At 44.6% G+C, this 16,991-nt stretch overlaps 1 protein-coding gene across 2 annotated transcripts; it reads left to right on the forward strand.

The window, feature by feature from the left end:
* Positions 1 to 116: 116 nt before the first annotated feature.
* Positions 117 to 16,242, forward strand: LOC117389702 (bromodomain-containing protein 3-like). Of its 2 annotated transcripts, none has more exons than XM_055223850.1 (21): positions 117 to 207; positions 4,191 to 4,414; positions 4,934 to 5,026; positions 5,690 to 5,827; positions 5,919 to 6,045; positions 6,567 to 6,889; positions 7,282 to 7,650; positions 8,738 to 8,866; positions 9,181 to 9,384; positions 9,465 to 9,844; positions 9,924 to 10,024; positions 10,096 to 10,335; positions 10,438 to 10,512; positions 10,589 to 10,909; positions 10,987 to 11,457; positions 12,067 to 12,155; positions 12,227 to 12,332; positions 12,403 to 12,524; positions 14,072 to 14,265; positions 15,207 to 15,444; positions 15,554 to 16,242. In XM_055223850.1, exons 2-21 carry the CDS (start codon positions 4,295 to 4,297, stop codon positions 15,620 to 15,622), a joined length of 3,909 nt encoding a protein of 1,302 aa, XP_055079825.1. In that variant the 5' UTR covers positions 117 to 207; positions 4,191 to 4,294; the 3' UTR covers positions 15,623 to 16,242. The 2 variants fall into 2 exon arrangements, with proteins under 2 accessions (XP_055079825.1, XP_055079819.1); XM_055223844.1 differs by having other exon boundaries at positions 123 to 207; positions 6,564 to 6,889; positions 7,279 to 7,650.
* The last annotated feature ends 749 nt before the right edge of the window (positions 16,243 to 16,991 follow it).

The raw sequence follows: 16,991 nt of genomic DNA on the forward strand, positions 1-16,991 counted from the left end.
TCCACGGGCGCACCCTGGAGCCTCCACAGGGCGCACCCTGGAGCCTCCACAGGGTGGCGGTGATTCTCGCGAGCGTCGCGTGATGCGCGCGTCATGCGCTCGGCTCGTCCCTGTGCGTGTGACGTCAGTGACGTGAGAGCGTCGGGACTGTTTGTTCTGGATTTGGGCTGAGGCTGAAGTGTGAGCGCTGACAGCTGACAGTACCAGGTACACACGGCTCTTTTGGCTCTGTATCCGTCAGGAGCTCTTTCTATCGGCGGTGCTTTATCCCCGGAGCTGTCCCACGCGCCTGTCCCGCTCCTCCGCGGCGCGCTGTCACTGTGAGGGCATGGTGTCAGTGTGGAGCTGAGCATGAGTTATCCAAAGGCCGGGCCGGCTCGGGGGATGGGTAGCGGCTCTGTTATGGCTACTATTCGGTGCTATGGCTCATATTATGTGGTTTTGAGTTCCGCCTGTAATACTTGTACGTGTGTGTTGTACGTGCCCGACACGGCGCTGTCAGTGCGCGCGTTAGCATTAGCCTTTAGCGTGCTAGGAGCTAGCCGGATGTTTATGTGTAGCTCAGACCGTATTCATGACGCAGTTTACGCCTCTTTTGCATCGTAGGCCGCGCTCTGTGGCGCAGAAGCTCGGGACAAATCTACGTGATCTTCTCAAACACAGTTAGCGGCCCTTTGCTTGTCCTGCGCCCCCTCACACACAAACACACACAGACACACACAGACACACACAAACACACTGCTGTAGGTGACGGAAACATTTACTACCTTCACACAAACGATTACTTAAGCATTATACCACCATTTCTTGAGGGTAATCCACAGTGGTGCGTTCACGTAACCTTGTAGTATGTAGGACAGGCCCTACATTCTGCCCATGAAGCCTACCTCTCCTCCCGGGACAGACTCCCCCACATGTCCTAATAGAGAGTTCTGGACCAAACTCCACATTAAATGTACAGAGACTCCATGGAGACAGGGGAACAGCACTGGGTATTTGTATGTAGTGTCTATGATCATGTTAAAGGTCACGGCAGACAAGGAGCTTACACCATGATTTTGACATATTTGCTGTCCTTCAGTAAAAGTGTATGAGGTTTACAGAGCTCCAGCCTCAGTCCAGCAGCTGAGGTCAGGAGCATGAATGTACCAGACCTACATAAAAGTAAAAGTACTAAAGGTGCGCTCCATCAACCACAGAAGTCTTGATCCTCACAAGAACATCCTCAAAGAGATGAGAGACGGGTACATGATACAAATGGTCCCAGATCGAGTCACTCCTGGGCCATAGGGGGCGTTCTTCTGATACATGGACCCTTTAGACATTCTAAATTGAATAAGAAATAGTGTATTAAAGGAGAAATGGGACACTAAACAATAATATGGTTTATTGTGATTAAAAAGGGACGGCAATAATGGTTTGTGGGACATTTGATACAGTCGTGAGAATTGACAATAAAGATAACCGTTATATCGCCAGAATGTGCAGAACAAACCTACTTTTCAGTTTCACACTTCCATAATGTAACCAGGTATGGGAAAGAATAAGCCAATTGCTGCGTAACTGCTTAAATTAGCAACCAAATTAGCAATTGGTATACGATGGACCAGGGACTAAATTCTGAAAGAGGTTTAAAAGGCAAAAGCTTAAGTAAAAAAATTAATAATTACAGGTGAAGCTTAGGTCAATTGTATTGGACAGATTGAACATATTGAACATGAAACATTCACTCACTCACAAAACAAAATATACCCCAATGTCCCTATCTGAGCTGAGCTATATATATATATATATATACATATACATATATACATATATATATATATATATATATATATATATATATATATGTATATATATATATATATATATATGTATATATATATATATATATATATGTATATATATATATGTATATATATATATATATATATATGTATGTATGTATGTCCTGCTTAATAGTGAGTTATTAGTTAGTCGAGTCAAACATCTGCTGTGGTACCGTCCTACCACACTTCAATTGTCCATAGTGGTGTGGAACAGCCTGCTCTCAGAAGGACAACTTTAGTTTGGTTCAGTTAAGTTGAAACAGGAAGGCTCACCATCCCCTCGTCAGGGACAAATCCAATTCCACAGTCCACACCTAAGCCTGTATGGAGAACAGGACTATTACAATAGAGTTTGTGTGGTCATAGTATTAATGCAAGTGGTTTAAAACACTTTAACAATTATTTCTATCAATCATATTCTTCAAAAAAATATTTTCAGTGTAGCTTATAATCATGTGATGTAAACAATACATCCCAAGGATATTCAACATCAAAAGTTTACATTTCAAACAATTAACATTTATAAACCATAAACTATGGTAAACTCTACTTTTATAGTCCAGCACCTTTAAAAATGTACTGAATAACATTGTAATAAACCATTACTCTTAATCATGCAAAATGACATTCACATTTCTTTGCAATATATTACATTTATATTTGCATTATAAATAAGGAATTAATAAGGAATCAGCTTATCTAAATAACAGACATCACAACAAATAAAGACATCACAGCAAATAAAGTTTTACATCTGGGTCCTAAAACCCACTGGGCTACAATTTTAAACTGTCAGCAACTTTAATCATTATCCAGTTATAATCATTAATCTCAATTATTTTGGCCATGATAATCCTGACACCAAATTTTAATATCGCACCATACCTAGTGTATAGTTGTGATTTAATGGGAGATGTATCAGTTGGCATATGTAATGGGCCAATATTTAGACTTTTTAGCGTATCAACCATTGGCCTTAAATCCCCAGCATAGGCCGATATTTTGTTTTGGTCGATCTGCTGCCTAAAAAAATACACACAAAGCTTTGTTTTAACACTTTAATACCAACCACATAACCACTCAAACATTACCACAGCTCTTTTAAGGGTTTGTGCTTTAAAAAAGGGGCTGTGGGTGAGTTTGTAGGAAATTTTAATTAAATACTTTGGGGAAAATAATCTAAATTGGCCCAAAAACATCGGCAGACCTTATCGGCCATCGATTGCTCTGTTGTCTCAACAGAGCAGTCGATGAAAAACCCCACATCGGTCAATCTCTAATTGGGGATTGCTGAAAAACACCTTGAATAAAAGCAGCAGCAGCAAACTGTAAAGAGGCTAAAACTTTCTGCGATTGGTGGTTCAGTGACCTAAGGTTTGTGAGTAGATCAAATGAATACAGTATCTCATCTATGGAGTATTATTGGTTATATTTTATAATAATTACTTAAGACCCACCTCTTGAGTTTAAAAAGACACATCACTGAAGCAAACACACACCTTCCCTTAAGGCACACATGGACTGAGGCAATGCAGACAATTGGTACTGATACTTTGACATGATAGATAGATAGATAGATAGATAGATAGATAGATAGATAGATAGATAAATACCTTATTAATCCCCAGCCAGGGAAATTCACCTGTCCAGCAGCAAAACAGAGACACAACACAAATTGCACACAGGTATAAAATCACAAAGAATACAAAGATAAGATAATAATGATATCATGCTGGGGGTGTTCTGCCTGTATGTCTATGGTGGAATGTTCATCAGTTACCATGGTGACACAATACACACATTAGCAACCACTGCCAAAAAGTCTTATGCATTTTATACATTCTTTTCTCTAGATTAAAGTTAAAGAAAAAATGCTAAATGGATTTGAATGACATATTTCAGGAGCCTGTGATCAATACAAGTGTTCAGTACAGTGAGCAGTACAAAATCAGCTCATCTGTTGTAGTTCCCACTAAGTCAGGTCTGTTAGAGTCAGAACAAAACTTAGATTAAAGTCTAACCTGAGTAACAGAGCTTCAGACAGACACCAGCTGCAGCATCAGTTATTACCGTAAAGTCGTTCATCATGACTTGGCCTCTCCCCCATATGTGGCAGTGGCTCAGATGGTAGAGTGCTCATTCTCTGATCCGAAGTTTGGAGGTCAAATCCACTGGCCCACAGGTTGCAGGTCCAATTCCAGCTCCCACTATGAATTCTGTCATTGTGTCCTTGGATAAGACACCAAATATGAAGGTCTGCCCAACAAGTAAAAATACCAGAGAGACATTGTCCTCATCCCTGTCTGTGTGCCTTCTAGTGATAAAGACTGAGCCCTGACTGAATGCTGTGTTGTCTTCCAGAGTGTTCTGTGCTGCACCTGATGCCGCTGCTCCTGATGGGGTGATCCCTGCACCCCCCTGCCCTGTCTGCCCTGTCTGCTGCAGCGCCTCAGGCCAGAGGAGAGATGGGGGACGCCTCGGAGGGTGGGATGCCCCCTCTCTCCACCCCCGCTTTGCTCTGGAACCCCCCGCCCCCCGAGACCTGTGACCCGGCACGGCCAAAGCGCCAGACCAACCAGCTGCAGGTACTGGAGCCATCACACTCCCATCAGTCCTTGTGTTTTAGGGTGTTCAGCCAAAAGGACGGTGTGTTCATGTGACAGACACACGCACCATGAGCCCTGTCAGAGGACGAGAGCACACTGGACACTCATGCCGTGATCTTTAACCTTTAGTGTACCCTGAGGATTCATACTGGTGGTGACAGCAGAGAAAAGCCTTCCTGAAAATACATACAGGTCCAAGCTCACCTGTCCAGGCAGAGGCAGGAGGACAAGTGTCTAGTTTGTCTCACCAGACGCAGGTTCAAGTGGCCAGCTCTGCAGCGCCTATTCATACATATAGACTCCGATTCTAAGCAAGTAGTTTAGCCGCTACCACGGCTGTACGGCTGTTTAGTTCATACTAGCCCAAGCACACTCCTCAGGTCCAAAGCTCCTACGTCAGTCTGCCCTTGTTTTGGATTTAAGTTTGCAGGGGTCATAGGGACGTGGGATGTAGCTGTGTGTGTACTATATACTCACCCAGTCTCATTTCACCTTCAGTACCTGCTTAAGGTTGTGCTGAAGACTTTATGGAAACACCACTTTGCTTGGCCCTTCCAAGCCCCAGTAGACGCCGTCAAACTCAACCTCCCGGTAAGTGCTTACATGTTTTTGTATGGTCAAACTAGAGCCTTGTTTTTTAGTATTAGTAAAAGATGTATTATTATAAGTCATAGTTCCAAATGCAAAAAAAAAACTGATCCAATCTGCCCCTGCACTGTCTTAAAGGAGACATAGTGTAGAAAATGTACTTTTTAGATCTTATAACCCTGTTATAATAGTTTTTCTTCTCATTTGCCCTCTCAAAGGTGTATTAAGAGTGATTTATGCATGTTTGAATAATCTTTATTCTCCGGTATTCAAGATGTCATTGCTCCGTTTTCACCGCCACCGGTACACACTCACTACAGTACTTACTTTGTTCTCCAAGTTTATTTTCTTAATTGTGAAAATTCAGCAACATGGTGCTACCATTTTGGCACAAATGGAAAAAAAAAATCCACTACTTTCTAACATGATGTACAGCCATCCATAGGAGGGGCCGACAGCACGTGGTGTTTTGTTGTGACGACATTTACGCTGACATACTGTAAATGCACCAAATCGACTCCCGTTTAGCTCCACAATTTTCCAACATGGAAGTCAGCAGAGTTGTTTTTTTTATTAAGTCGCTTTAGATGAATATTGTGATGCTTTAATCTTCCTCTTGTTTCAGGCTTTTATTGTGTCAATTAATAATTATGTCAATATCAATAGGACTACTATAAGATCATCAAGAACCCTATGGACATGGGGACCATCAAGAAACGCCTGGAGAACCACTACTACTGGAATGCACAGGAATGCATGCATGACTTCAATACCATGTTCACCAACTGCTACATCTACAACAAGGTGAGCTCAATGAAATCTCAGTGCTGACTATGTACAGATCATGTGTTAGAGCGCAGCCTCATCATGCAATCTGCTGCCCCCTTGTGCCCAGCCCGGGGAGGACATAGTGCTGATGGCAGAGTCCCTGGAGAAGCTCTTTCTGCAGCTCATCACGGAGATGCCTCAGGAGGAGACCGAGATCGCCGTGGTGACCAAAGGACGGCGAGGGAGAGAGCCCGGTGAGTGTCTTATACATGGGGTTAGACTAAAGAGCTGGTGTCGAAGTGGGTCCTATCTGCTAAATTTATCTATCTGCTCTGCTCACTTGTTTTGGTAAGCCATAGTTCTGGACAATCTTGTCTAGGGAAACATAAGAGGTCTAAAGGCACTGTACTATTAAACAGAACATTTTATACAGTTTGCAGTGGTCCAAAGTTATTCCTCACTTTCCTAACACATTCCTAGCATCCTAATTATTCACTGCAATGAGTTTCTAAGCGCTTTTCACTGATAAACAACAACTAGCATGCTAACAGGCACTGATTTACAGAAGATGCAAAGGCTTTATTATTAGATACAGGCAGTACACAGTGGTCTCATTTTGAGCTGGTTTTACAGTATATCTGTACTGGGGAAAGACACACTTGACTGTATTACTTAAAGTGCTGACTTTAACAATAGCATGCTGTTGTATGACTATACGAAACACTGTGCACAAAATGATCATTCACGTACTCTAATATTTGTTTTCTTCCAGCAGTGATCAAGTCTGACTCGGGACAGGACACGTCATCTGCCTCCAGCACCCCCCACACTCTGGGTTACTCCTCTTTGACACAGACAGTCCCTCTGGGCCAGGGCCCCACAGGCATGGGACCTACAGCAATGGGACCTACAGCCATGGCACCCACAACCATGGGCCCCACAGCTCTGCCCCTGCCCCCTTCCTCTCGCATGCCCCCCTCCTCGCACACGCCTCACCTGTTTACCCAGGGAATGACTGCTCTCCCTCCTGCTCCGCTCACAGTAAACCAGGCCATCCAGCCGGCCCCAGTGCTGCAGAGCTCTCCGCCTTTCATCAAGGTACTTCTGTGTTTCAACATAGGGGACCAAACCGGGCCCTCTTAATCTTTTTTTGTCCCTCATAGTCTTACAATACCTGGACTATTGTGATGTAGCAAATCATCAATATAATTAATACACAACTTTAACTTAAAAGGGTCAAATTATGTCAAATTGACTTTTTTGAGCTTCTCTGATCATTATGTTTTTCAGTTTGAAGTTTGAGTTTTCTTGTATTGCCCTGACTTGCTCAGAAAATATAGGACCTTTAATTTAGCTCCAGATTGGAGGTTACAATGAACAAAATGTAACTGAGCGATCTATATGTGCGACAAATGTTCCGTAAAAACAAAACAAACACAATAATCTGTTTGTGTTGAATAATGCCTGTTGTTTGTGTTGTGTGTTAGCAGCAAAAGAAGAGTCAGAAGAGGAAGGCTGACACTACCACGCCCACAGCCAGTGATCAGCACAGTGAGTCCTCTCCTGCTCCCTGCGAGCCCCGCCCCCAGCGCCACACCAGCTGGCTGTCCAAGCGCCCCAAACACGATACGTCTCAGCCCGACTCGCAGCACCAGCCCGGCCTGCCTCTGGACTCTGGGGCCTCCACCCCCAAGAGACAGGAGCAGCTCCGCTCGTGCGCGCGCCTGCTCAAAGAGATGCTGTCTAAGAAACACGTGGCTTACGCCTGGCCCTTCTACAAGCCTGTGGACGTCAAGGCTCTGGGCCTGCACGACTACTATGACATCATCAAGCACCCCATGGACCTCAGCACCATCAAGGTAAAACTAGGCCTGTCACCGTAATTACGATATGAACAGCTAGATCATATTTTTCAGGATTTATATTTATTGCGTGTACCTTTTCTTCACACTCGTGGGGAAATCGTTCTTGATTTTATGAACTATTAGGCCTATGTAATGACTTGACACGTAGTAGGTGGCCCAATAATTCTCTTACATGACACTTTATACATACTAGATCTAACTACTTTAATGTGTCTTTGTACTATTTGTCTATGACCTGCCACATCATCCTTCTGTTAGGCGTATTCTATCAAAAATGACAACTGGAATCAATCAGTTAAAATCACAAAAATGTGTTCCCTGCCAATTACAATCCTAATACAGAGCTCTGGGGTCAGACCGTTGTCCCTAACAGCCAACGTACGCAGGATTTAAGCCAGGCGCTCTGACTGCCTGCCTCTCCCTCGACCCAAAGGTAGAAAACAACAATCATGAATATGCAAATAGTGTGTTGAGCAGGTGCACGCCTTGGTTCCTCCTTCGAAACCTCTTTCACTTCTCCCGGACACCCTTGACTGCACCGGTCTGTTTTTCAGCCTTGAGTCATCTCTGGCTGCTTTATGTCTGTAAAGGAGTTTCAGCAAAGCACCCAGCTGCCTCCCGTTATTCAGAGCACACAATGTTGCCTTTAAAGGGCTCTTTTATAATGATTTCAGTGTTTAAGCATTAAAACAGTGTTCAAATCAATGTGTAACTTCATTAAACAGTATTCAAACCAATATATGAATTAGTATAAACAGTTTTCATATCTATGTGTGACAGTATTCAAACAAATATATAAATTCAGTGTTTTTATATATATGCGTGCGATGCTTTATTGCTTGATATATCCTTCACTTTATATGATTTGACTTATAAAAGGGTTTTCTGTGATTATCCTGCTTTAAGGTTATTATGAAAGTGGTATACATTCATTTCAATGTTATCGTTTATCACTATTTTCAGAATCCATATATTGCACTTTAAAATGTGTTATTGTGACAGGCCTAGGTTAAACCAGTTCATGTTAGGCCCCCATATGGTAGACTCCCTCTGATACTACAGATCTGAATGTGTCCTACAGAAAAAGCTGGACAACCGACAGTATAAAGACGCTCAGGAGTTTGCAGCAGATGTCCGGCTCATGTTCTCCAACTGTTACAAGTACAACCCCCCGGACCATGATGTTGTGGGGATGGCTCGCAAACTGCAGGTAAGCACCGGACAGCACATAATCAAGCACTTATGGATGAACCGTATACTACCTGTTTGACCACTGCACAGTCCAGTGTGTATAAACTGAAACATCAGAAACATCAGAAAAATGTCATCAATTAAAAGCAAATGATGCTCCAGTGTATTTACCGCAAACAGATTGTTATTGTAGATTTTTTTGCATATTTGTCTAAAATCCTGTAGGTTTGTCATGTATTTAGCCCATAATGTGATTTCTCGGTGGATGGCTCTTGTACAGTCTTTGTATTAGACTGTGTGGTGTTGTGTTTCTCATGTTGTCTTTTTCCACAGGATGTGTTTGAGATGCGCTTTGCTAAAATGCCTGATGAGCCGGAGAAGACTGCCCCTGTGCCCACCCCGTCCTCCGCTTGCCCCACCCGCCTGCCCCCTGCCCCTGTGGTGTCTGAGGATAGCTCCGCCTCCTCAGAGACCGAGTCATCAGTGGGGGGCTCCGACCACGAGCGCCAGCAGCGCTTGGCCGAGCTACAGGAGCAGGTTTGAAGTGTCTCTGTGTTCGGGATGTTTGACTGCAGTAGTCCCATCAGAGCTTAAGTGCCTCTTTCTGTTTTGTGTAGCTCAAAGCTGTGCATGAGCAGCTAGCCGCCCTGTCCCAGCCCCAGACCTGTAAACCCAAGAAGAAAGACCGGGACAAGAAGGAGAAGAAGAAGGAGAAGCACAAGCAAAAACTGTGTGCAGATGACAACCTCGAACCCACCAAAAAGAGCCGCAGCACCAGGGACTGCCCTGGAGACAGGAGGGACAAGAAGGATTGTCCCGGAGACAAGAGGGACAGGAAGGACTGTCCCGGAGACAGGAGGGACAGGAAGGACTTTCCTGGAGACAGGAGGGACAAGAAGGACTGTCCCGGAGACAGGAGGGACAGAAAAGACTGCCCCGGAGACAGGAAGGACAGGAAGGACTTTCCAGGAGACAGGAGGGACAAGAAGAGGCTCCGGTCAGTGAGACAAAAGAGTACTTGGATATCACATGGTCATTTACTCAAAGAGTCTAATGCCATATTGTGTCCACCACAGAAAGAAAGAAGGACTGAAGAGCCTTGGTCCAATGGTCCCACCACTGAGCGGCCCCACCTCTCTGCTCCCCTCTGCAGCTCTGGAAGCAGACGCAGATGGGGGTAAAGTTACTCATGTATCTGTTGTTTAAATGCTTGTGCTACATGTCCTTATAATCACTCTCTCTCCACAGAGCCCAGTAAATGGCCACCCATGACATATGAGGAAAAAAGGCAACTGAGCCTGGACATAAACAAGCTGCCTGGAGACAAACTGGGTCGTGTGGTGCACATCATCCAGAGCAGAGAGCCGTCGCTGAAAAATTCCAACCCCGACGAGATCGAGATTGACTTTGAAGCTCTCAAACCCTCCACACTGCGAGAGCTGGAGAAGTACGTGTCCAACTGTTTGCGCAAGAAGAAGAAACATTCAGGTACAACTTTACTATGAGACAGTAAATGAAAAACACATCATCTAAACCTAACAACCTAATCCATCTCTGCCTAACACTAAATGTGACTGTGTTTGTCTTTAGATGTGAGGAAGATGAAGAGCGGCTCTTCCTCTTCAGACGACAGTGAGGCCTCAGGCAGTGAAGACACTGGCCATGGTATGTGTCTGTGTACATGAATATTACTGTAAGACTGGATACCCGCAGCTTTAACTGGAGTATGTGTTGGTACCAGGGCTGCTTCCCAAACAACACAAGATGACCTCCAGAATCAAAGATGTGAAGCGGGCCCCTGGACAGTTCCTGAGCACAACAGTGGTGGTGCAGTCCAAGTCATGTGCTGTTCCTGTGGCCCCCGGGCCCCCTCCTCCACCGCAGACACAAGCCCCTGCATACGACCCTCTAACCCACTACATGACCCAACACCTGACACAGCACCTGAGCCAGCCCAGCGCAGAGCCTGTCCTCCCCAACCCTCTGGGACTGATCAACAGTGGGAGCAGCCAGGTGCCCACAGCCCCTGTCCCCCAGCCCCCGCCCGTGCCTCCGTCTCCAGGTACTCTCACACACACATCTACAGCAAGCATGTTGTTTTTGATGGCTTAGTTTCACTCTTGACCTTTGTGTCCACAGCCGTCCACAGTGCTCTCCCGCAGCAGCCCTCCAGGCCCAGCAGTCGTGCTGCTCCTCTTCCTCCCAAACCGCCCCAGGCCCCTCTGTCCTCACTGCCCTCCATCTCAGCTCCTCCACTGCCCCTGAGCCTGCCCCAGAGCATGACCCGGCCCCGTGTACCCTCTCCCCCCTCACACATCCTGGGCACACTGTCGGCACAGCCCCCCCAGGCTCTGCTGGAGGACGATGAGGAGACCCCTCCTTTGAGTCAAGTGCACAGCTTCCTACAGTCTCTGCAGGCCCGAGGGTCCCACACACATTCACCACCACAGGAGCTCCTCAATCCTGTGCTCAACCAAAGACACACACAGCCCGTGGGACTGACCCCCCACTGCCCCCCTGTCCACAAAGGGCCGGACCCCCTGCCCAAGGCAGCTCCAACAGAGCCTCAGCTGACCTCGGCTCTCATCAAAGCCGAGCCCTACTCTGCAGGTGCACACATGAGTATACTTATTTAATATATGTCAGTAGCATAAACTGTATAATAGAAGTGGACTGAGGGAGTGTGATGTCACCCATAGCTTTGCTTGCAACCAAATGAAGTTCTTTGAGGCTATCAGTTATCTGCATATTAGCTGCAATAACCATATTTGTTTATCTGAGCACAAAACCAAAGAGAAATTACACTCCCAGTCCCACTTGCACAACTAGTTTGGCATGGGGCGGGCACTAAGCAACAAAGCTGTCAATCAACCCTTTGCTAACGTTAGCAGGAGCAACCTCTGGAAAAGCAGGCGCCAGATTGGTTTGTTATTTATGTGCATATGTTGATTTAGGAACAAAATAGCAAAATAAAAACCCGTACTCATATAGGGGGGGTTAATGCTCACTTCCTATTTGGAACATGGGAACTAGCTTTATTTCTGTTTATGCATACAGTCTACGGTCAACAGAAGGCGTGTAAAGGTGGGCACCTATGCCCTTTTTATGGCTCCAGTCCAGAAATGGTCATTGACAAATAATATTAGTATAAGTTTCAAGCCGTGTAACTAGTATGAAGTGCAGAGACAGATGTTCAGTGTTGATGTGATTGTGTTGTAGGCTGTGTGCGTCCAGGCTCCTCTCCGCTCCTGCACTCTCCTCGTTTTAACCTAGTGGAGCAGCAGTCACCTCCACACTCCAAGAAGAACGTAAGTCACCTCCTTTCTCTCCTGGTTTCTACAGAACTCTGTCAGTCCCAATGACGCTTCACCTTTTACAGGAGCAGAGATCCAAAACAACAAATATCAAAGAGGAGAGGGCTTCCCATTCCCCGGTGTTGCCCCAGTCTCCCTTCAGCCCTACTCTGAGGCCGGACAACAAGCACAGTAAGCCACAGAAACAGTGTAAGAGTCCACTACTGTTGCTCTTGTAAACCCTCTCTTTCCTTTGTTGTAGGAGCAGACGGGAGACCTCTGGATGCTCCTCGATCTGGGCCCCAGTTTCTCGACTCCCCAGGGCCCCAACACGACAGGATCAAGCAGGAGGCCAAGGCACCCATCTCCTCCAAGAAGACTCCTGTGAGTGTTTACCAGCACGGCACTGCACAGTCACTCTGAAATGTCACAAACACAAGTACCACCTTGGACCAAAATGAGTTGACATCTAAAACCCACGGCAAATTAAATGTGCCGTTTTAAAAGTGTGAAAAACAGAACTGGTTCAGTCTAAACAGTTTGCAGTGGTCCAAAGTTAGTCCTTCCTTACCGTATCCATTTCAAGCATCCTAATTATTCACCATGATGAATTTATAAGAGCTTTTCACAGCTTTCAGAGACCAGAGCTGAGTTTTGCAGCGACGGCAAAGTTAACAACTGGCCTGTTAACGTGCACTTTCTCAAATACATGGGAAAAATCAGGTACAAGGCCTTTAAGACTTAACCAAAACTCTGCCAGGAATAAGTCAGGATCATAGTGAGACTAAACCAGGACTAAATCTGGACTTGATCTCCCAAATAACAACAGTGGAAATAAGGATGTACCGATCTGTTTTTTGTCTCAATAAAATACATAGATATAGTACTTTTTTCTACAGTCGGTCTTAGTAGAACAAACAAAATTAAAGTTTTTCTACCATGTTATACCTTTGTTCCCTCATCAAAAACACGCCATAGCAAAGAGAGGCAGGACTCAGAGCTGAAACTAAGTATTTTAATAAAAATAAAATTATTTATATAATTTATATAATAATTTAATAAAAATAATTAAAGGTAACATGGTGACCTAAATATGTTATGTGCATAAGAAATATAATACACCCTCTTACTAGTGCTTCTTATCTAAATATGTTTTGCTGTCCTTTCCCTGGTCTTTTCTCTGTGTCCTCTCTCTATGTATGTGTCTCTGTGTCCTCCGTTTGTCCTCTCTCTGTGTCCTCTTTGTGTGCCTTCTCTGTGTGTCTTCTCTGTGTCCTCTGTCTCTCCCCTCTTTCTATCCTCTGTGTGTCCTCTCTGCGTGTCCTCTCTTTGTGTCCTCTCTGTGTGTCTTCTCTGTGTCTTCTTTCTTTCTGTGTCCCCTCTGTATCATCTATCTGCGTCCTCTGTCTGTGTGTCCTCTCTATGTTCTCTCTCTCTCTGTGTCTTCTCTCTGTGTCGTCTCTCTCTCTGTGTCTTCTGTGTTCTCTCTTTCTGTGTCCTATCTCTGTGTCTTCTATGTGTACCCTTTCTCTCTGTGTCCTCTCTCTCTCTCTCTCTCTCTCTCTCTCTCTGTCTCTCTGTGTGTCCTCTCCCTGTGTCATATCTCTGTCCTCTATGTGTATCCTTTCCCTCTCTGTGTCCCCTCTCTCTGTTGGTCCTCTCTGTGTGTCCTTTCTCTGTTTATTATCTCTGTGTCCTCTCTCTGTCCTTTCTTTGTATCCTTTCTAACTCTCTCCCTCACTCTGTCCTCTCTCTGTATCCTCTCTCTGTGTGTTCTCTTTCTCTCCCTCTGTCCTCTCTCTGTATCCTCTCTCTGTGTCTCTTCTCTCTCTCCCTCTGTCCTCTCTCTGTATCCTCTCTCTGTGTCTGTGTGTCCTCTCTGTGTGTCACCTACCTATGTCCTCTCTTGTGTCCCGTGTGTGTCCTCTCAGGATGTGAAGCTGAAGAACATGGGCTCTTGGGCGAGTCTGGCTCAGAGGTCCCAGTCGTCTCAGGCCTCCTCCGTGCGCTCGTCCAGCGACAGCTTCGAGCACTTCAGACGAGCTGCGCGAGAGAAAGAGGAGAGAGAGAGACAACTGAGGGCACAGGCAGAACAAGCCCGCCGCCACGAGCATGACAAGCAACGGTACTGTGCTCACCAGAAGTACACACGCCCCACTGATAGTACTGCTTAAATATATTGATTTTTTTTTTTTTTGCTCTGCATCAATGGCTCACTCTGCAAACAAAATTCCAATTAATGTTAATGTAGCTGGTCTTTGGATGTACGATGTTTCTGTTTAATCTTTGTTTCTGTCTCACTGTGAAACATTGGAGCAACAGTGATCTGAAGTCATGCAGTGGACATTCAGTTTTAGGAGCAGAGCGATCTTAAACCCAGGCAGATGTCAACTGTTCAGCAGAGCTCCCCAGAACCATGCTGACTGTCACAAAAGGCAGTGCGCTCAATCAAATGTGCATTTGGACATTGGCACTTCAAAGTCCATGTTTTTTGTTTTGTTTTTTAAATATAAATTAAACTTAAATAGACATAATTCTAACCATGTTGGCCTATATTGTCAATAGCCGTTGATTTTTTTTTACAGTTAATATTCTGGGAGAATTTTTTATTTATTTTATTATAATTTTGTAGGAATCTGAAAGTGTGGACAGGACATTAGAGCATTTAGAGCTCCACCAAAAGTCAGGTTTCACTCACTTTCTACATATTTTAGATTTTTTATAAAATAGAGTTGGTTTGGATTTTTTTTATGTAAAAAAAAACGTTTTATATCAAGTTTCATCAAATTAAATACATAGATAAAATTAAATACATAGTAGTTCGCCCTCTAGTGGCCGCTAACGTGTACTACATCTAACATTTAGTCCATCGTCAAAACCTAATCAAATAATTCATGAGTGACGAGGACTGAAGTCAGTGGTGACAGAAGTTTTAAAATACCTTTATTATCAGTATAAACATTTATTTTGTAGGGTTAAGTGCTTTTGAACTCTTATCTAATCTCTTTGCTCCTGTGTGACAGACTGGTGCAGGTCTAATCTCTTTGTCTCCTCTTGTCCAAGCAGCAGAGATGAGGACGACTCAGTGGAGCAGGTTCGCCGCTCACATGATGAGGTCCGCCGTCGCCACGAGCAACCATCTCCACAGCCCGTCACCCCTCCTGCACCTACACTGGCCCCGCCCGCACAGCCTCCACAAGCCCCGCCCACACAACCCACATCTCCTGCCGCAGTGCAGACGGCTCTGGACCAACAGAGAGAGCTAGCACGCCGCCGCGAGCAAGAGAGGCGTCACCGCGAGGCTGTATGTACTGTTCTAAGTACTACTGTGAACTACTTCTGTGTGTTTCCAGAACCACAGCCAGGGAAACTGTATAAGTCATGTGTAACCTGTGTGTGCTTGTTGTTCTCAGATGGCCGACACCATTGACATCAACTTCCAGAGTGATCTCATGGCCATCTTTGAAGAGAACCTCTTCTGAGTGGAGCATCTTCTGACCCTTCACTGCAGTTTACCTGACCACATTTACACTTCCAGGCTGAAGGACGAGGCTCTGCAAAAGTCATGGCATTATTGTAAAAAAAAAAAGAAAGTTTTTAGGATGCGCTCGTGTGTGGAGTGTGTGAGTGCACCTGTCTAAACATGTTCACTGGACAGGTGGCCCTGTCGGTTTATTCCGAGCATTCTGTGTGTGAGAGGGCCAGCTGGGGTCCCCCGTCTCCTTCTCCCCTCCATATTCTGTAAACCCTACACATACAGAAGGATGGGACAGGACTGTGGACACGCCTGGACTGGCTGACCCCCGTGCTCTTACTGCGCCACAGCTACTTTTAAGTTTGTACATGTAAATACTGATTTCCTCTTTGTTTTATTTCTATTTATTCCCGCTGTGCTTGACCCTGGCGCTGTTGTGTATTACCTCCAGAGGCTTGGATCATGTTCTGTCTGTAGTTTGGTTCTGTCCCGTCAGGTGGAGCTGTCAGTCTTTTGCGTTTCCATGGACACGTTGGTTTGTTGAGGCCCAGAGCTCTGTGGAGTCACCTTGTTCAAAATAGACTACGACCTTTTTTATGAAAAGTATTAAAATTATATTTAATAACATCTCCTGTGTGGCCCGCCTGTTCTCTCTGTAGTTCTTTTTTCAGTCTCTGGGGGGAGTTGTTTTTCTTGGAGTGAGAGGCACATAATTCATTTTCATTCTGGCCCATATAAAAAGTAAATCAAATTAATTTAAAATGGTGTAAAAACTGACAGCTCTGTAGTTGTGTATCATCTATTCACTCACTGCAGGCTGCACGAGGAAAAAAATACTCAAGTAAGATTAACGTTACTTCAAAATAATAGTACTAAAGTAGAAGTACAAAGTAATGGTCCAAGATATTACTCAAGTAGAGTTAAATAAGTGGGAGAAGTACTAGTCAAGTAAGAGTAACTTAAAGAGTAGCTGTCGGGACGCAACATCCGATTTATAATTTAAGTTAAGGTCATTTGAAGGAGAAAACATTAATACAAGAAACACAAATTCTCAAATGATTTCATATTGTCAGCATAAAAAACTCAAGTTACACTGTAAAATATTTGACTCATTAAACTGACATATTACTCATGGAGGTGTGTACAAGGATGTGTCAAAAAATTACTACGAAAATTATGATTCCTTAGAAAAAAGTAAATGTAATGGAGTACTGCCTCTGACTAGGACTAAACTTGAACTGGACTTGGACTAAATCTAGACTAAACCTGGACAAGATCTAGACTAAACCTGGACTAGATCTACACTAAACCTGGGCTAAACTTGAACTAGACATAGACTAAATCTAGACTAAACCTGGACTAAACCTGAACTAAAA

This window comes from Periophthalmus magnuspinnatus, chromosome 1, assembly GCF_009829125.3.
Source record: "Periophthalmus magnuspinnatus isolate fPerMag1 chromosome 1, fPerMag1.2.pri, whole genome shotgun sequence".
Classification (NCBI taxonomy): Eukaryota; Metazoa; Chordata; class Actinopteri; order Gobiiformes; family Gobiidae; genus Periophthalmus; species Periophthalmus magnuspinnatus.